Here is a 20302-nt window from a genome sequence, read left to right as displayed (position 1 = left end):
TTTTTGTATAGCAAGTAAATATGATCAATGGAAAAGTTTTACTGTCTTAAGTGTTTTCATCTGTGATTGTGTCCGGTTTCTCAAGGTTTTCCCTGGTTTTTAGTGAACAATGATGACTACAGGCCTATAGAGAAACCTATAGAGAAACCATTTGGTCCAAGTCAATGGAGTCTGGAGGGAAAAAAAAAGGACAATTGCTCAAAACATCCAACACATTCGCTCCTTTTTAATACATTTCAAACACTATATATCTCAAATGTAAAAAGAATGTCTTCAATTGCTCATAAGAGGATATGGTGTCAAAAGACCTACAGTGATGGAATGACTAAGATCTTGACCACTGTGCAGCCCACCTGAACCCAGCATCTTCTTCAACAGTGATGAGTCCACATGCAGGAAAGTCAGAGGTCATCAAATCTGCCAGATCATCATCAGCATTGGGTCCAAGTGGTGTTCCATACAAGGCCTTCAAACATTGGCCCAGGCTTCTGGGGTGTCTTTGGAAGGTCCGTAGAACCATCTGAGGGAGGGGGAAGAGTACCTCAGCAGTAGAGATATTCAGAATGCATCAGGGTCCCCAAGGAGGAGAATACGAGTAATACAGCAGTTCAGGACAATCTCCTTCCTTAGTGTTGAATGCAAAATCCTCAAGATTGCTTCCAAGCACCTGATGGGATTTCTCCTAAAGAACGCCAATGTAGACACCTTGGTGCAGAGGGGTGGGGTCCAGGGTGCATCAAGCACACAGCGGTGGTGACACAGCTGATCAAAGAGGGCAAAGGAATCAAGAGGACTGTTTTTTTAAGAAAGAAAGAAAGTCCTTTATTGTCACATTCATTATAGCACGTCAGGGGAGCAGTTGGAGGCTCAATGTCTTGCTCAACAATACTATGCCAGGTTAGGAGAAGATTGGGAATGAAACCAGGAATGTACAGTTCTGAGGACAAGCACTCTGAAGATTAAAAATCTCAACCTTGACAACGATGACACCTTTAGTCTAAGGGTTTTGTCAACATCAGAGTGTGAACGCTCTGAGGAGGGCATTATTAGTGGCTGCACTCTGTGTCTCTACTCGCACTTGCAAAGTCTGCAGGAGTGCAGAGGTTAAGCATCCAAAACTAGCACTAGACAAATACGATTAGATTTTTCATGGACGATCTCACTTTTACTGCAACCTCAGCGCGCAGATACAGGATGCGTTTGCAAGACCTTGATCAGCTGATAGCGTGGGTAAGAATGAGCTTCAAGCCCAGAATTCAATTAGTGTCAGAAAAGCCAGTGAAGAACCTAGGCAAGCTCTTCACTGGCAGCCTAAAGGACACCGCTGGATAGCAAGGGCTGTCAGCGATCAGCATGGCTCTTGGCAGCGGACAAGGTTAAGGAGGGGGGGCGACACATGGTGTAGTGCGCTACCTGGACACAAGTCTAGGTCACCCCGGTAAGGCTGTCTGGTGGAAGACCTGAAATCCCATGACCGAACATCTCTGACATTGTGTTGCATGTTCCACTACAAAGTGTATTCAAGGAGTTGCAGTTATTTACCTTTAAGTTTTGGTATATAGTTTGAGAGTGTCAATATTCGAACAGGCACTATCTAAATTTCAAGCATTTAATGGCATATACTTTTCTTACACTGTCCTCTTCTGGTGTGTTTGGTTGAAATTTACCCACTGTGGGAAGATTAAAAGAATATTCTAGTCTAGATCAAATGCAATCATGGGGGGATGTTCTGGATTAAAAATAGCATCTCACTAAATAAGCCACTTTTTTACCCCAGTGGCAAGAACTTTTGACACTTACGGTTTTAAGAAAAAAAAAAAAAATCAAATACTGTCAAATACTGACGACTTGGGATTTTCATAAGACACCTGTATGAAACAAAAGTTCAGTCTTACTCTGGTGGAACGGTCCATTAAGAAATTAACAACTCAGTAGAAGCAATTGGAGCAAAACTCCATAATAATAATTTTTAAAGCAAAAAGTAAAGGGCCAAGGGTCAATGTGGTTGCCATTTGGATTGGTTTGTTACTGACATTTCTTCAACTGATAAATGTAGAATATGCATTAACTTAAGTTCAATCATTGTTGAGACAAACTCAAAGGGCCTCTTGTATATGATCTGTTCTGTTGCAAAGGGTTTGACGTCTAAGGATAGACTAGGGGCTAAAAAAAATAAAATAAAAAACACTGAATTCAGCACGTTACAGTCAACTGTATTTGATCCATGATTGAGGGGAAAAGATATTACAATGTTTAGAAATTAAACTTCTGATCAAATCATGTTTGTTCTATTTAGAAAGAAAACTGTTCACAATTCTTATCACAAATTCAAATTTACACTCTGCAACCATCAGTTGGATAATCACTAAATGGTTCCTATACAATTATTAACTCTAAGCATGGTCTGATAAAGTATCTAATTTCATTAACAAGGGTAATTATGTACTTTTGGTCAGATGGCATTTGCAATTGTATGTTTCTTTGTTTTAACTTATGGTTTTCATTTCCTGTCAACACAAATATCTCTTCAGGAGGACCAAACCATTATCACCACTCTGCTTCCCCAACAGCTTTTGAGAACACGTAGTCCCTGCCTCCATAACACATTACACCATCCTTCAAAAGGAACTTCCAGCGGTTCTTACTACGATGAATCTGTGGGTCAAAGAAAAAGAAACATTAACCATCATTCAGAGTAGGTAATTGCCAAGAAAAACCAGACAACTAAATTGTCTTACCTTGTCATATTGGCAAACAATTACATTTTCTGTGTCAAAAAGATCCGGGATGTCCTGCTCAATTACATCATCTTCTGAATTCAGAGGATCCTGTTCAAAAAAAAAGTGTGCATCAGTCAGATGCTATTAACATGTTGACTGTGAAAATGAAACACATGCTTCTTGCAAAATGTGACTGACATCTCGTTGAAAATCAAAGTTCCGCAACAGGTTTTTCTAAGGAGACTTTTTGACAAAAATGAACTGTGACTCATGAAAATTTATCACCCCTCACTCTCCTACCTCCTCCTCTATGTTTTCAAGTGCATCGACTGCTTCACTGTCACTGCTGGAGGAGACACTGTTACCGTCGCTGCTTCCTCCTTCTTCCCCTAGAGCCTTTATGGCCTCAGCATTGATTATACCTAGGAAGTCGTTCTCTTCCAGAGGAGCTCCCTCAAGGTCATCCTCAAGGTCAGAGTTGTCTGCAGCCCCATCCAGCTGAACGATGTCTGAAAGTTCACTGTAGTGGTAGTCCAGGTCCAGCTTCAAAGCATAATTTAAATTTCCAGGTTACAAAAAAATGTATTTAAATGTTGAGAGAGCAGCATTGCATTTGAGCTGGAACAAAAAAATTTTATTAGATTAGCCATAAATATCAAACAACATTTTGGGTTAGGTAAACAATTTGATCCCAGCAGAAAACAGAGGTATCCTCACAAATTAAAGTTTAATCAGTGAAACAACAGGTCGGTTTGGATGTGAATGGGTTTTTAATTTTAGGGTTTCTCTGTGAGATATCAGAAAAAATCCAGGCCACCACAACACTAATTAGGAAATATTGATTGGCAGGGCTGCCGTTATATCCAGTGAAGAGGTCAAGAATGTTCAATACCAGAGCCCAGAGGTAACAGTAAATGTCTGATGTCAGACAATATTTACATGATACCACATTCAATATTGATAAAAATGATATGTATACATAAAATGATATATGTGTAAAAATTGATATGTATTCTACTGCCTATGCAATGCAGGCTGTTATAAAAACCTCATCCCCAAGCCTTTGGCTTCTGAAATAGATTTGAGAAAAAAAAAATCATTAAATAAGGAGTAAAAGCATATTTTTGAAACAACTTCAGGCTGTTTTTGCTAAACCAAAGTATCTCACCCGTGCAGCTTTTTCTCTCTCCACAGCAATCACTTCTTTGAGGATGTCGTCAATGTCCCTGGTCTTTAACTGGGTTGTCTGTGCCAAAGCATCCCTGCTACCAGTCTGGAAGTCCATAAACTGGCTATAGAGGTTCGTAGATTGTGGATTGGGTTCACTTTCTTCAAATATTGCCACGGGTTTCGGAGAACATTGGGCCAATTGAAGCAGTGAAGTCTCAGCAGCAGGGAATGGTGGATGCAAGGGGGGGATTATCTCCTGAGTAGAAGGTAAACTACAATTTTGCTCTGATGACTGAGTCACAGGATCAGCTGGCACAGGCAATGACATCACATCCAGAGGGCAAGTGCTATTTGCCGGGACGGCAGCTGACAGAGGAGCAGGAGCTTCTCTCCAGTCAGAGATTTTGTGACGTTGGGATAATGGCAGTTGACCTGATGGGGCCTGAGCAACCACAACAGGTACATTGACCTTGTACAGATGACCTTTGAGAGACAGAACCCAAAGAGATGGGGTGTCCACACATTTCCTCAAAAAAAGTTGAGGTTAAAGTCTATATTGTATGTTTAGTGGGTGGAGTCTTTGCATACCAGAGGCTGTTTGTAGAGTGACTCCCGCTGGTATTTGCACAGGGTAGGTTAGCCCAGCGGGCAAAGAGAAAGTCGCGAGTGTCTCAGAAGTGTTCTGCAAACATTTTGTGCAAACAAACCAACACCAAAATGTACAACAGCATCAGATTTCCAAGACTTGTATTTTTTAATGTTTAGCTTTTTCATTAGTTAATGTATCTGCTAAAAACAACTCATGGCATTGTCTTTCTAAGATAAGAAAACTTTACATCACGGCATTTTGAAATCCTCACTCAAATAAAGGACATTTGTACTGATTTACTAATCGTGCTTCCAAGCCAATCAAGTCGAGGGAAAGACGTGACCAGCAGACCGGTGGAAAATGTACTTAAGTACCAAAACAGTTTTATCAAACAAGGTTTCATTCATATACTTGAATACAAATATGGTGAATAAGAATCAAGTAAAATTTTGTTACCACTTGCCTTGATTGGAAAACTTTGGATGTTCTGATTTCCAGGAATCACAACTGAAGCTATAACCAGAAAAGAGGAAAAAAAAGAGAAAAAAAATCTGAGTTTTAAAAACTGTTAACCTTTCGCCAGTTCTCAGTTTACTGGAAAAGGAAATTTAAAGGGAAGTCAATATTATTTTTGACAAACTGTCTTTAAGCATGCTTGGGCTTTCTAATGAAGCGGTTTATTTTGTGGACATTCTGGTACCTTGTACATCTTGATCATTCCGGTTGTAGTCTGCTTGGAGCTGCAGCACAAAGTTGGATGGGTTAATGTTGGTCCTCCTGAGATCTTCCAGAGCTTTGGACTGCATCATCTTTGACTCCCAAAGCTGTACAGCGAAGGAAACACCAGTCTGTGAGCATGAGGCGATGATTTCCACTCCGGGTAATTTAACAGTGCTCTAAATGAGAGCTAGAATTAAACTGCAGTTTATGAAGAGGGATGAGGGGAAATAGAGCTCACATGCTTTAAATCATCCAAAATGCGGTCTTCCAGTCCTTCATCCAGGAAGAGCTCCCTCATGTTCTCAATCACGTCATCAATTATTGACAAGTAGAGTTTGGCCTGCAATCATTGATAAAATATAAGATATCCAAATGTGCATGACAACTTGTGTATCATGTGAGTCATCACATGAGTCATATGTATGATTGTTTATCAAACCAGTACTTGGGCCTAAAATTTAGTTTTTCATGTCAGCGCATGAAACATTTGACTGAATCCTTGTGATAGTTAGCATTTACTTCAACTTGAAGTTGAACTACATATGTTTCCATTTTCCTATCACATAACTAAACCACATACTATTTATGGTACTCACTGATACTTTTGCTCTCCAACATGATGAATGAAACTATGGCACATAAATAGCCAAAATACTATCCTGCCTGACAGCACCATTTCCAACCAATAATTCATTTTAAACTGTTTTCCAATGTGTGTTTTCATGTGGCCTTCTTGCAGGAATGAGCCAAACAACAAGAACTTGTCTTACCACGTGGCCTGTGTTGGTCAGCATGACTCAGTACAGAAATAGCAAACTTCCATAGGCACGTAATGGTTGCAAAGTCATTTTTGCCGGGGAACCCCAACTGAAAATGTGCACACAGGTGAGTGTAATCAGGCCGCAGACAGGTGTGGCTAGAGCTGACACCTACATCCTCAGATACAGCAGTGATAGCGCCTCCAAAAGCCAGTCCAATAATTACATATGTATTTTTTCTTACATCACTGCATCACCAGTATAGGTCATGGTTCTGTTCTTTGTTTAGCCCTAAAATTCCCTCAAAGAAAATCTACTTGAGAAATCTTTGATCTGCTTTTTCTTTGAGCAGAATAGGCTTCACTGGGGGCTCAGCTACTTATCCCATGAGCACACAGTACAAGGAGTTTAAAAGACTTCACCTTATACCAAACACTATATTTTGAAGTGAGCATTCAATCGATTTGTAGAAGCAGCAGGAGCCGTGACCCTTGTTTGGTGATGTTGGCTCCCTATCAACATTGCTGCCCAAGTACTTTATTGTGTGATGAAGCTGAAAAACAGCAACGAAAGATATGAGACATTCCTTTGCACACCACAACTGATGACACCAACAGTAGCTTCATTAAAAAAATATATTTTGGTGATGAAATATAGGCCTCCCAAAGCAGATGTCAAGACTATAACCCTATACAGCCCATTTTACGCGTATGATGAGGAAAACAATCAGATTGCGATAATATTGTGTACATCCGTTTTAGAGCTCACCAAAGCCAGAGTTCCACAACAACAAAAAAGATGGAAAAACTATGAATAGCTTATGGCAATATATTTGGAATCACAAAAAATTGGGTGGTAAGTCGAGTCATTATTTCTATTGGTCCATTTTTTCTGAGCATAAACTAGATGGGACAGAGAAAACTATTGTTGCCTGGCAGCAAAGAGCTTGATACTGAAGCTACAGTTGGTTTAGGCTCACAAAAAATGGACAATGGAGCATTGGGAAACCATTTCTTGGTCTGATGAATCTCTGTTTCTGGTCCAACACTTGGATGGGAGATGAGAATTCAGCAATAAAGTCGCACATAAGTGTATTGCATGTTAAGACAAAAACTTGTGACTTAGGAAGGGAAAAGTAATGTCAACCTTGAGTTTAATCAAGCATTTACTTATGATGTAAATAAAGTCCAGCTCAAGCCAGGTACTGCACACATAAACATCTTAATCGTGGCCTAGTTTGGTCATAATGTATTGCAATTCTTCTCTTATAGTATTTATATAAAACACGGGTAAAAAGGGTATGACACATTTGCTTAAATAAAACCAGTTCTCAAGAAGAGATCATTGGTAAGATACAAGAGTTCTTTTTTCACGGAGAAAGCAATTCCATTCAAAATACAACTTTCACCAACAAAAAATGGAATTAAGTAACACGTTATACAATTTATCTAGGACCATGTATTTGTTTTGCAGAAGCAGCAGCATTTATAGACATTTCCCAGCATGACTATAAAAAGTCCGAGTCATGTCGGGGTACAAACCAATTAACAGCCCTATCAGCTGTGTTTTTGTAAATATACTTTGTTAATGACAAAAGCAACACAGTTACCCTTTCATTATGTGATAAAATTGCAGCTTTTACACATGGATGCACTTTGGGTAAAAATTATTTAATGGTCTGTTGGCTCTCTCATACCGCGTCAACACAAATTAGGAATGTGTTTGTCAAATCTCTTTCAGTGCAGATAAATTCTGCCAAATGAAATTCAACATGAGTCTGTTGACGTAATTATGATGCGAAACAAAACAATAGTTTTGTATTACAGTGATTAGATCACTTTTCCATGAGGTGTTTACATTATTTTGTCATTTGTCTGATGGTGTTATGTACCATGTCGTTTCACTTGTTTTAATTATTGTGAAATGCAGCAAATTATTTGGACTGAAAAACTAGTGTACTGAGAATAAAACACTATCATCACAATGTCACTATAATCCTATTTGCTCCAAATGTGGAAGCATCTGAAGCTTGAGTGAAATCTTTAAATGCAGCATTAAATTTAATCATTGATATTAACCATATGTATCTGAAGTGAGCAGTACATTTCTAAATGCTAACTATTAAAGGAGCTGTTCAAAAACCAACCTAAATCCTCTCAGTATTTGCATACAATCTGTTTGAAAAGCTTTTATTACAGGTGTAAATCATTGTAGAGGGCAGTGCAGATGATGCTAATGCAAGCTTACTTACAGTACATTTATAAATTGTGATCAATTTTACAATAAAACTATTAAATGTAAAGTGCTAGGCAAAGGGACTATGTTACGTTATATTGTTCACTGAATCTAGATGAATGGATTTAGTTAAAGGATCCAAAATCATTTAGCCTGCATTAAAAGGTACTAGTGTATGTATATGTTAAATTAGTTGAACTTGACAGCAGATGCATGCAGAGTCCCTCATCATCTTCTTTAGGCATTCAAACCATTTCTAGATTTGGCAAATATCTTAAACCAAAGATTCCCATTCTTCTTAATTTTCCTTTGATCATCATTGTGTCATACAGCCAGATTGCCTCTGTGATTCAGTTTCAATCAATTTCTTCTCGACTTCCACCTGGAAAAAAAGAAACACAATAAGGTTAGTTTCATGATTAAGCGAGGACTAGCTCTTCTCCATTTCATGCAGGGTTTGCCACAAAAAGATCTTACTTGACAATGGTACCGTGTCCAGCTGGTCACATGTTTCTGAGGCTGGATGTCATTTTCAGTGCCCAGTGACTTTACTCTGGTCTGTGACACAACCGCACCCATAATTTCACATTCCATGGTTACAAACGGGTACCAGTCATTTGGGATTTCCTGATCGGATCCCAGCTCTAGCTTGCAGGAAAAAGAATGTGGGTGATCCACGGCTGCAAAGAGACAAACAAAGGTCACCATCACTAGCAGCATTACACCACTGAGGCAAACACATGCACATTAAGAACACATTAAGATAAGCTTTAGTGATGGGAAATTCTTTTGTCATAACTATTAAAACTATTGTTTAGTTTTAATAGACTACTGTTTAATTATTTTTTCAGCAAATTAATTTATCTTTTTTATTTCAACATCATGAAAAAAAATTGGAGCCCAATTGAAAAAAGTAAAATTTGAGAAAGAAAACATTATCCAAAGTATCTAAAGTCAAGTGCTTACATAGTCAGTATTTTAAGTAACTTCTTTTTACGTTGAGTTACTTCAAAATTACTTAATCTTTTAGCAATTATAGCTAAAAAAATTATCAAGAGAATCTGTGCCAAAATATGTCATTAATTAATTATGAAGATGAGCCAATTTTTTTTCGTGTTGAATCTAACATGATTTTTCCAATGCATGATGAAAAAAATCTGCATAATCTATAATAATCTATGCTAGAACTTTTTCCCCCCCATACTGCCCAACTGGAGTACAAAAATAGATTTAATGCATTACCTGTATTCTTTGCAGGTAGTCTGTCGATCCTCCAGACGACTGCTGAATATACATTTTCATATTTGACAGTACCAACTGACACCTGCATTACAGGTTGTGAATCTGAAGTGCTGATAGAGCCCAGACAGGCATTTCTGTTCATCCGAGCCTTAAGAGACCTCTGTCGTAGCAAAGCTACAGTTTGTGTAACTTTGATCCAATCCCCCGGTACTGGCACGCGAATGACTACATTCTCACACAGTGGGTATGAGTCACATACACCCACCGAGGAGAGGAAGGTTCCTGACATGTTAAGAAAGGTCTGCAGCTCCACATAGGCACCTTGAACTGTTACCACAGCCTTAATAGAGAAGGGAATTTCAGTGCAACCCAAAAGCATTGTCTTGTACCTCATCAGCTCTACCCTACATGCATCAGGAGGAGAGAACTTTATCAGTCGGGACGTTTGAAACTCCATTTCATTCACGCATTTATGGAAATGGCAGTCTACAACCTCCATCCAGAGTTCATCATCGCCTTCTGATCCATAGCTTGAATTGTTACGCACCAGCTCAAGGTCATTCAGGGCAAGAAAGCAATCCCCAAGTCCATTAAGAAAGGCAAGACAATGAATCTGAGTGAAGGCTGTCCGTTCCATGACTCCACCAAATTTATCCAGCTGAACCCATATGTGATCGGTAATTTGCAATGAAAGCTCCTGCTCCTCATAATGCCGCCGTGGTTGGTGAGGCAAACACAATTTGAAAATTTCCTCTTCCATTGAAACAACCAGGTCCTCCATATCATCATGCACAGTAGAACCAAACTTGAGCAGCTGCTCTACCTCGGCCTCATGATTCACCTCTAGCTTGGGGTGATAACGTTTTTTTTCTATATATGAGAATTGTTCAACCTTTACTGTAAGTACCTTGCGAGGCTCACCATAACTCTCCAACTTGAGGTCTGACAGCCTACATTGAGGGAGAAGCTGGAACTCTTTGAATGGCTTCTCCAACCCTTTCTCATAGTACATCTGCAGCACACCTCCAGGCAGAAGGCGCAGGTAGATGGGACCCCATTGTCGAGAGGACATGCGGTTCTTTTTTTCTGGAATCCTGAGCATAACGGACCAGCCGTGTCTTTTCTGGCTACGAAACAATCCCCGGGGGACAAAATTATTTGAATCGTCACTAAATACCTCGCTTTTGCAGCTTAGTTCCCTCTCAACATTTCTTGCATCCTTGTGATTGCATGTTTCTGTTTGAAGCCCTTCCAGTTTGTTACAAACATAAGAGAAGGTGCTCTGCAGGTGGTCACGTGGAGGCTCACTGCCATCTTTGGTCCGAATAAAGAAGCGGGGCAGACTATTGTCAGTTTCTGAGTCTGAAGAGGAGCTTTCTGCGTCCCCACTTTGTTTGGAGACAGCCCAGAAAGGGTTATAGTGTCCTGAGTTACGCTGGACAGAAATGAAGGGGTTTGGTCCATCTGAGGTTTGATTTAAGGTCTCCGGTGCAGGAGATGCAGCAAAGGTGGGAGATGTGCTTGAGAGATGCTGAAAGAACTCATTTCTTTCCAAATCGTTTGAGTGATAAGAGGAGGCACTGCTGGGAAGGCCACTGACGGGAGTGCAAAAGGGTGTGGTGCATGGAACACAGGAGCTATCATGAGATAGACTTGAGTGACTTTGAGGGCATTCCAGATAACTGTTGAAGCTCCAGGAAGTGTCTCTGATTGGAGGGAGAACTAGTTTCAGACCACTGGGACGCGGTACTGAGGCTTTCATAAATCCTGGTGACTGTACAGGCTTCTGAGGGGATGACAGTGGGGTGTTGTCATCCTCAAATGTGACCCAGTTTGAATGATTGGTAGAACACATTGTTGGGAGCAATTCAAAATAATAGGTCCTCCTTTGTTCCGTTGAATTTCCTTGCGTCAGAGGCCTTTAATGCTGCAAAAAATGAAAATAAAAAATTGGAAAGATTAGCGAAGACTTGACTAAATATTTCCTAAAATAGCAAATTAATATATAATCTTGTTTTAATCCCCACAAAATGGGTTAGTGATCAGATTGGTTCTGATGTGAAAATAGTCCACTATAGAGTGAATGGTCATGAATAAAACAAGGCTTCATGGAAGGCAACCTTGACTTCTTGGAACACATTTCACACATTAACAGCCAAAGTAAATGGCTGATGGAAGAATTGTATTGTATAAGTAGCTGTCAGGCAAAGAACAAGAGTTTGTTCAACTTTAAACAATAGATTTACCTAATTTTTACAATCATCTGTAAACCCAACTCAATACAATTCTGAAAACAAAGATGTTTTGTCTGAGTGAAAACTTTGTTTAACCGGATGACGTAGAACTCTTAAAATGTGTATCAGAATTTGTCTCTGCAGATACTTGAGTCGAGGACTTGTTTGCAAAAGAAAAGCACATTTTGTCTTTGTGACAGACACCAAAAACAGCAGATACTGCTTAGTTTCATGTTGATTAAAATGCATCACATGGAATTGATACTGAAAAGACCAGAACTACAACATGAAAAAAAGTTTTATTTGCTTGCTTGTTTTTTTTTGTTTTATTCTTTTATTGTACTAACAGAAGTCTCCTATGACAGCTTCTTAAATGTAGATTTCAATAGTGCCTTTCATCCTTTATGACGGTAGTATGGATGTTTGAGTTACATTATGGACCGTTAAGCATGACAGAATAAAACATTTAGGCATGAAATCTTGGAGCCTGGAAAACTGACTGTATCTTTCACTGTTATTTTCTGGACATGGCAAAGAATTATTCTTTAAAACAGATTTACCTCAATATCCATCGGTTAGACAAACACATCACTTTGCACGGATTAGTGTTATCAACAGTAAAACTAGTTACCTCTAGCAACACCAATATGACCATGCTGTTATATTTGCATTAGCGCGGTAATTTCTTCATTTCTTTGAAACCAGAATAAACTCTTATCGAGCAAAGAAGTATTTAGGAAAGATAAAAAAAATGGTTTCAGTGAAAACAGTTTGTTAAAAATGCTACATCTTAATCAGAGCACTGTTTTATCAACGTTTTTGGACCTTCAAGTCATAAAATTAAATGGAATTATGTTGTTCTTGGTCAAAGTGCAATTTGAATTGGACATAAAGCAGCAGATTTCATCGCAGCCCTACTGTACACTTGTACAATAGCGGGAGAGAATGACCTATACAGGTAGGCGTAACTGAGAGATAAAGATGGAGAGGATGTACAATAGGTCCGGTTGATTAAGGATAGAGGGAAACGTATTGTCAGATCTAGAAGAGTGATGGGGGGATGGAAAGAGTACTTTAAAGAGCTGATGAATGTGGAAAATGAAAGAGAGGCAAGGATAGAAGAGGTGACTATTGTGGACCACAAAGTTGCACAGATTAGTAAAAGTGAAAGTGAGGAAGGAATTGAAGAGGATGAAGAGTGGAAAGGCACTTGGTCCTGATGATATACCTGCGGAGGTATAGCAGTGTCTAGGAGAGGCAGCAGTAGACTTTCTGGCTAGGTTTTTCAACAGGATCTTAGACGTGAGCAGATGCCAGAGGAATGGAGAAGAAGTTTTATGATGTCCATCTTTAAGAATAAGGGCAATGTGCAGAATTGAGGTAGCTGTAGACGGATAAAGTTGATGAGCCAACCAAAGAAATTATGGGGAAGAGTAGGTAGGTGAAACTAGACTTAGAGCAAAAGTCAACAGTTGTGAGTAGCAGTATGGCTTCATGCCTAGAAAGAGTACCACAGATGCAGTATTTGCTTTGAGAATGCTAATAGAGAAGTACAAAGGTCAGAGGGAGCTGCATTACGCTTTTGTAGACCTAGAAAAAGCATATGACTGGGTGCCGAGAGAGGAGCTCTGGTATTGTATGAGGAAGTCAGGAGTGGCAGAAAAGTATGTTAGACTGGTACAGGACATGTATGCTAGCTGTGAGACAGTGAAGAAGTGGGCTGTATGTGTAACAGAGAAGTTCAAGGTGGAACTTCATCAGGCTAACAGATGAGGTTAGACAGGAATCTCCATGGACCATGATGTTTGCAGATGACATTGTGATCTGCAGTGAGAGCAGAGAACAGGTTGAAGAAAATCTTGAGAGGTGGAGGTATGCTCTGGAAAGGAGAGGAATGAAGGTTCGTCGCAGCAAGAAAGAATATGTGTGTGTGTGAATGAGAGGAACCCTGGTGGAACAGTGAGGCTAAAAGAAGTGGAGATCAAGAAGCTGAAGGATTTCAAGTACCGGTACTTGGGGTCAACAGTCCAGAGCAACGGAGGGTGTGGAAAATAGGTGACGAGACGGGTACGAGCAGGTTGGAAAGGGTGGAGAAAAATGTTGGGGATGCTATGTGAAAGAAGACTATGAGCCAGAATGAAAGGAAAGGTGTTGAAGACAGTGGTGAGACCAGCGATGCTGTGAAGCCCAGAAACAGTGACGATGACGATAAGACAGCAGGCAGAGCTGGAAGTCGCAGAGATGACAATGCTAAGGTTCTCTTTGAGAGTGACCAGGATGGATAGGATCAGGAATGAGTCAATCAGAGGAACAGCACATGTTAGATGATTTGGATAGATGGTCAGAGAAGCCAGACTGAGATGGTCCGGTCATGTACAGAGAGGGGATAGAAAATATAGTGATAGACGGATGCTGGAATTGGAGCTGTCAAGCAGGAGGCCTAGAGGAAGACCAAAGAGAGGATTTATGGACGTAGTGAGAGAGAATATGAAGTTGGTTGGTGTAAGAGAAGAGGATGCAGAGAATAAGGTTAGATGGAAAAGGTTGATTCACTGTGGCGAACCCGGACGGGAAAAGCCAAAAGGAGAAGGTTTATCTTAATATCAAAGAAATCCTTATATCTTCCTTCAAGGTCACAGACATGACTATTATGAAGAGGAGATTCAGTCGGGAGCCCATCAGATTATAGCATAAACTAAAAAGAAGGGCTCCATATTCCAGCAATGGTTAAGACATCAGTCAAGCAAATGAGAAAAACCTTTGAATGATTAGACCTTTACAAAAGCAAAGATACATTTTCAGCAGCTCATCTCCACCTCATGGAATCTCTCTTTGCCTTAAAAAAATGAACAGAAAAGTACAATTCTCCATGGGGGTATTGACAGAACTCACATTCACTTCCAGGCTGCTTTCTCTCCATGTACACTCTAGAACGCAGAGTAGAAATGACACTATAATCTGACAGAACAAAAGAATACATTCCAGACATTCCTCTGGGATAATGCAGCAAAGCACACAGGAAATGCCACCAAGCTCTAATTTTGAGAATTTACAATAAATATAATCTTATTGTAATTATGTCAAACTCAAAAATATGCAACAAGGCTTTTTCAGGTCATGACTCAGTACATATCATCTCATCATCTTTGTTAATTGGCACTTTATGGGGATTATCTCATGAACAATCAAAACAACAGGAGAAGTCATTTTACAAATGTGCAACATCAAGACTGGAGGTAAAAAAGCACACACCTTGAATTTGATGCAACAATGAGATTAAAGATTCTAGCTCGGATTTCTTACAGAAACTGTTCGACTGTACCTGGCTGCTATTAATGAGCTATTGAGATCATACTAAAAGAGTCACTGTTGATTAAACCATGCCACACTATGCCTGTGGAGGTTCTCACTCATCCAGGTCATGGTGAATTCTTGTCGAAATCTGCTTGTCTTGGCAACTGGGCGTGATTTCTTCGCTTGACAACATTTCATCCGTCATCCGAGAGGCTTCTTCAGTTCCAATGACCAATGGGGAGTTTCCAAATACAACTGCCAAGTTTTTGGGTGGGTTTAGGCTTGTTATGTAAGTGGAAGAGTTGATCTGCAGAAACTAGGTGTAAGGGCGGGTTGCTATTCTAATGGTCTGTCGTTCATTGGGAAAAAAAAGAGCAACTTAGTGGGATTACCTGGGTTGGAATGTAAAAAGGTAAAGCTAAACAAAGGAGTGAACCCTGTTGGATCACATGAACTGAAAATCATGTGGACAATGCCGGGGGCTGGTTCTGGTGGTGGGTCTTTCCTAGTTGTTTGGAAGGTGCAAATGGCCTGGTCCGGGTGTGCAAATTCATCTCGGTATTGATTTCAGAACGCCGTTGTACATTGTACAGGGCGTTGTACAGGGTTGTGTCTGAGGCCCCCTCTTCTGTTCAAAGATGGTTTTTCTGTTTTGACAAAGACCGCTTCTTTGACTCCGTTCTCAAACCATCTGTCTTCTCTGGCCATAATACAGACATTGCTGTATTCAAACAAATGGCGCTTGTCCTTCAGGTGTAGGTGGACAACAACGTCCTGTCCTGAAGTGGTGGTTCTCCAGTGTTGGGCCATTCGTTTGTGCAGAGGTTATTTGGTCTCATCAAAATCCTCAGTGCAAGTTACAGCATACACCACATTCTGTACCTTGTGCCTGGGTGTTTTCAGGGTGTCATTTGGGTTAGAAATGTACTGGTATAATATGGGACAGCGTGGCACAGGAGGTAGAGCAATTATCTTTGGAACTGAACATTACTGGTTTAATTCCCGGCTCCTTCTAGTGTGCTGAAGTGTTGTTGAGCAAGACACTGCTCCCATGGTGCTGGTGGACAGCAGCCTCATGGTTCTTCCATGATGGGTTAACTGTAGAGAACGAATTTCCCCATGAGGGATTAATAAAGGATAAACTATTATTATATGGTGTTTGTTGAAAACCCTTCAGAGTTTCTCTAAAACACCAGTAACATACGGTATGACGATGTTCTTTCATTTGTTGTTGCCTTCTTCCTGTTCTACGTTCCTGCGCCTGGTGGTTTCTGCCTTGGGGAAGGCCCAATTAGGGTAGCCACCGGATCTGAAGGCTTTCCTAACATGTTGTATCTCTGTCTTGCTTCCTTTAGCGGTTGATAGGATGTTCTTGGCCCAGTGGTGTACAGTTCTGATTACCCCCTGTTTATGCTAAAGGGGGTGGTGTGAGTCGAAAAGTAGATACTGGTCGGTGTGTGTTGGTTTCCTCTAAATCTTAATGTCCAGGCTTCTGTCCTGTTGGATGTGAACACAACAGTCCAAGGAGGGGATTTGGTCAGCAGTGACACCTTCCCTTGTGAAATTGAGGTGGCTGTCGATCATATGAGGTGAGTGGTGAACGCTCCTACCCCATTCTTCTTGACCTTGAACCATGTGTCATCTACATACCGAAAGCAGTGGGTTGGTGTTCCCCTGGACAAAGCGAGGGCTTTGCGTTCCCCTGGACAAAGCGAGGGCTTTGCTCTCAACCTCCTCCATGTATAGGTTCGCCACTATGGGGGATATAGGCAAGCCCATGGGGCATCCATGTTTTTGCCAGTAGAAACCGCTGTTGAACTGAAAATAGGTGGTCTGCAGACACAAGTCCAGTAGGGTGCAAATGTGATCTATGGAGGGTTTTGTTGTGTTTATTAAGGTGTTTTCCTGAATAAGACGCTCCCTCACTGCTGTGATCACATCCGATGTGGGGATACATGTGAACAGTGAAGTTTCAATGTACGACAACATGGTTTCATCTGGGTCTAACCTGATCTGCTTGGCCTTACTGGCAAAGTCCAGCAAATTCTGGATATCGTGTGTGGTGTTGCAAACCAAAGGTGATATAATCTATGCCACATGTTTGTTTTCAATTATAACAAAGACTTCAGTGAGACCAGGCCATTTTAACCAAAATAGTAAAAGTACACCAAAGAAACCAGATCATCTCTTTACTGGTCAGGAAAATTATTGCATGTCAAGTGGAACAGTCTAGAATATCATGAGAACTTGTCAACTGACATGTTGCAATTCAAAAAGAGGAACTGTAACCACAGACTAAGAGAGGAATATCGTCATATTGAAGCTAGTACTTTGTGTTATTCAAACAAAAATAACATAACTGAAGTTCCAAATATACAAATGTAATGTATGGTAGGTCCTCTCAGCCCTCTCTTTAAAAACAGTTATGGTACTGATAAATTTACTCTCTAAAATCATATGTCTAAGAAGAGTATCTTTAACTTATTTGTACTTTCCTTTTGTCTGTTTTCCAGGAGTCGCCACAATGAATCAACTGCCTCCATTTAACCCTAATTCTCAGCTAATTCCTTGTCTCTCACCAAACTAACCTCACTCAGAAATCTCCTCTTTAGTCTTCCTCTAGAACTCCTGCCTGACAGTTCCAAACTCAGCATTCTTCTTCCAATATTTTACTCATCTGTACATGTTGAGCCATCTTAGTTTGGCCTCTCATTTTATTTCCAAAAGATCTAATCTGTTCTGTCCTATCGTCTGATGGACTCATTCCCTGTACCCTCACAGTTTACTTGGGTCCCTCTCATTCATTCTTGTATATTCTGTCTTGCTGGGACTAACCTACATTCCTGTCCTTCCCAGAGCATACATCCAGCTCTCTAGAATTGACTCCACCTGCTCTTTGCTCTCATTACAGATCATATCACATAACCTGCAAACATCAAACAAACATAGTCCATAGTAATTCCTGTCTAACCTCATCAGACTGCATATCAATCACCATAGCAAAACAAAAGATGATGCACTCCAGCTCTAGCTTGAACTCCTATGTCATACCTACAGTACAGCTCACCACTGTTTTACAGTTCTCATACATGTCCAGCAACATTATCACACTTCTCTGCCATTCCAGACTTCCTACAGTACCTCAGTTCCTCTTTCAGTATCATGTCATATCATTTTTCGAGAACTAGAAAGCCAAAATGGAGCTCCGTCTGACCTTCTCTGTATTTCTATATCAACATTCTCAAAGCAAATACTGCATCTGTGGTACTCTGTCTTGGCAAGAAATCATACGACTGCTCACAAATGCTTACCTCTGCCTTCGGTCTGGATTCTACTACTCTATCCCATACATTCATTGTATGGCTCATGAACTTGATTCCTCTATAGTTACCACAATTCTGCACCACTCTCTTGTCTTTGAATTCAGATTAGAAGGCACATACTGATATACACGATTTGTGACATCACAAATAGTTTTTAAGATACTTCTTTAAGCTTCAACAATTAAAGATGAAGAAAGAAGCATCTCATATTTAGTAATCACATTTGAGAATTGAGAAAATATTGGCGGGGCAGTGGTTAACGCATCTGCCTTACACTACGAGGGACCCTGGTTTGATTCTAACAGGGGACCTTTCTGTGTGGAGTTTGCATGTTGTCTGAATAGTTTTCCTCCAGGTTCTCCAATTTCCTTCCATAGTCCAAAAACATGCGGAAGGTTCATTCCCCTAATAAAAGAGTGAATGTTTTTTTGTCTTTAAACATGGGCCTGCAATTGACTGGCGATCAATCCAGGGTACACCCTGCCTCTTGCCCAATGACAGATGGGTTAAGCCCCAGCATCCCTCGTGACCATAAGCGTAAGATAAGCAGTACATAATGGATGGATGAATTGAGGAAACATGTGCATATGTATTTATCTGTGCATTTGAAATCATGACTTGACACATGGGTTAGATAAAGAAGGTTGATTCGCTGTGGCGGCCCCAAAGGAAAAAGCCGAATTGAGACGAAGAAGACTTGGCACATGGAATTAGGTATATTAATGTGCTATTCTGTATTATTTTCTAAAAATAAAAATATTATCAACACATCATACTTTCAGGCTTAACAAGATTTTCAGTGTGATCCCATTTAAGGAGATTAAAAGGGGTACAATATGCTTGACTGGCAACACAGGATTTGAATAACCTGAAAGAGCACTAAAATTAGGTTAGATTTAGAACTATTCTAATTCTCAAAATGACCACAAAAACCTGCACTCAGGAAAAAAAAGACCTAAAAATTAGGAAAGGGGGAAAATATTGACAACAATCTCAAAACAATAAAAATAAATGATGAGAAAACTAGAAAAAAAAATAGAAAAGTATATTATCTGCAACAATGAGGCGACAATAACAGCATTAACAAATATATCATAATTCAGCATAAGTATTGAGTAGGGACGAATATTGCTCTGGTCGTCCACAGTCTTGCTAATAACCAACATCTAGAAGGACGCACCATGTGAATGAATGCGAAGTAATCAAAATACACTACCACGACATTCCCGCACTCAGTTGAACCCAACTGTGTGCTGAAGCCTAGGTTATTGGGAAACAAAAAAAGGTTTTCACGGGTTGTGGAGCCATTCGGAATAATCACTGTGGCGTGAAGGCAGACTTTTGGCGTTCATTTAATGTTTGTTTTCTAAAAAACTCTGCTCAGCTGTAGTTTCTTGGTGCAAAGTGGCGGTGCTCGGTTTGGGCTCTATAGTAAACGGCAGACACAAACACCAGTTCGCTTACTAGGATCAACATCGGCTTCTTTTCCGCTGCGAGCAACTCATGGAGGAGGAGACACACAGCGCCAGCATGCTGTCATCGACAACAGTCGGTCGGGCTCCCGTCCCGGACCGCAAGGCCCACTTCTGGGGTCGCCGCTGCGAAGTTGTTTTGATGCAAAGTCCGAGGAAAGTTTCCAGTCCGCGTTTGACGCTTTCCACTATGTACACGTCGGACGAAACGCGTCGTTCCTTCGGGACGGAGCCACGACTGACAAGTCAGTCAACATGTAGGAAAAGTATACTAAACAGTTTTTTTTGTTTTTGCCTGTTTCTTTAACTGTCGCGAGTCACTGAACCACAATTAAAAGACTTGTTAAATATACTCACGTGTGAACAGTGGTGTTGACTGCGTCGGGTCATGACCTGGGCTTGACGGTGGCTGATGTCGACCGGTTCCACTCAAAATGGCAGTATATATCCCGGGAGTTCAGCAGAGCGGCGCTTCCCACGGCTGTCCCCCAACGGGACACTGCAGGAATGAACTGGGCGGTGCTGCGTTCAAAACCGTAGGATTT

General features: G+C 40.5%; 2 protein-coding genes across 3 annotated transcripts; both read right to left on the bottom strand.

The window, feature by feature from the left end:
• Nucleotides 1-13: 13 nt before the first annotated feature.
• gtf2a1l (general transcription factor IIA, 1-like) lies at nt 14-6013 on the bottom strand. Its single transcript, XM_086161584.1, has 10 exons — nt 5970-6013; nt 5438-5539; nt 5180-5303; nt 4943-4992; nt 4479-4572; nt 3889-4373; nt 3021-3263; nt 2739-2828; nt 354-2655; nt 14-171 (listed from the first exon to the last, which is right to left on the bottom strand). Exons 1-9 carry the CDS (start codon nt 5991-5993, stop codon nt 2548-2550), a joined length of 1320 nt encoding a protein of 439 aa, XP_086017710.1. The 5' UTR covers nt 5994-6013; the 3' UTR covers nt 14-171; nt 354-2547.
• A 1084-nt stretch (nt 6014-7097) lies between these two features.
• ston1 (stonin 1) lies at nt 7098-20250 on the bottom strand. Of its 2 annotated transcripts, none has more exons than XM_086167753.1 (4): nt 20115-20250; nt 9435-11361; nt 8670-8872; nt 7098-8574 (listed from the first exon to the last, which is right to left on the bottom strand). In XM_086167753.1, exons 2-4 carry the CDS (start codon nt 11287-11289, stop codon nt 8509-8511), a joined length of 2124 nt encoding a protein of 707 aa, XP_086023879.1. In that variant the 5' UTR covers nt 11290-11361; nt 20115-20250; the 3' UTR covers nt 7098-8508. The 2 variants fall into 2 exon arrangements, with proteins under 2 accessions (XP_086023879.1, XP_086023887.1); XM_086167761.1 differs by lacking the exon at nt 20115-20250 and adding an exon at nt 14561-14670.
• Nucleotides 20251-20302: the final 52 nt, after the last annotated feature.

The sequence above is a fragment of the Fistularia commersonii genome, chromosome 2, assembly GCF_037954325.1.
Source record: "Fistularia commersonii isolate RoL2024-O1a breed Wild chromosome 2, RoL_Fcom_v1.0, whole genome shotgun sequence".
Taxonomy (NCBI): Eukaryota; Metazoa; Chordata; class Actinopteri; order Syngnathiformes; family Fistulariidae; genus Fistularia; species Fistularia commersonii.
The sequence above is the reverse complement of the archived record's forward strand: the minus strand, read 5'-3'. Positions and strand labels throughout refer to the sequence as shown.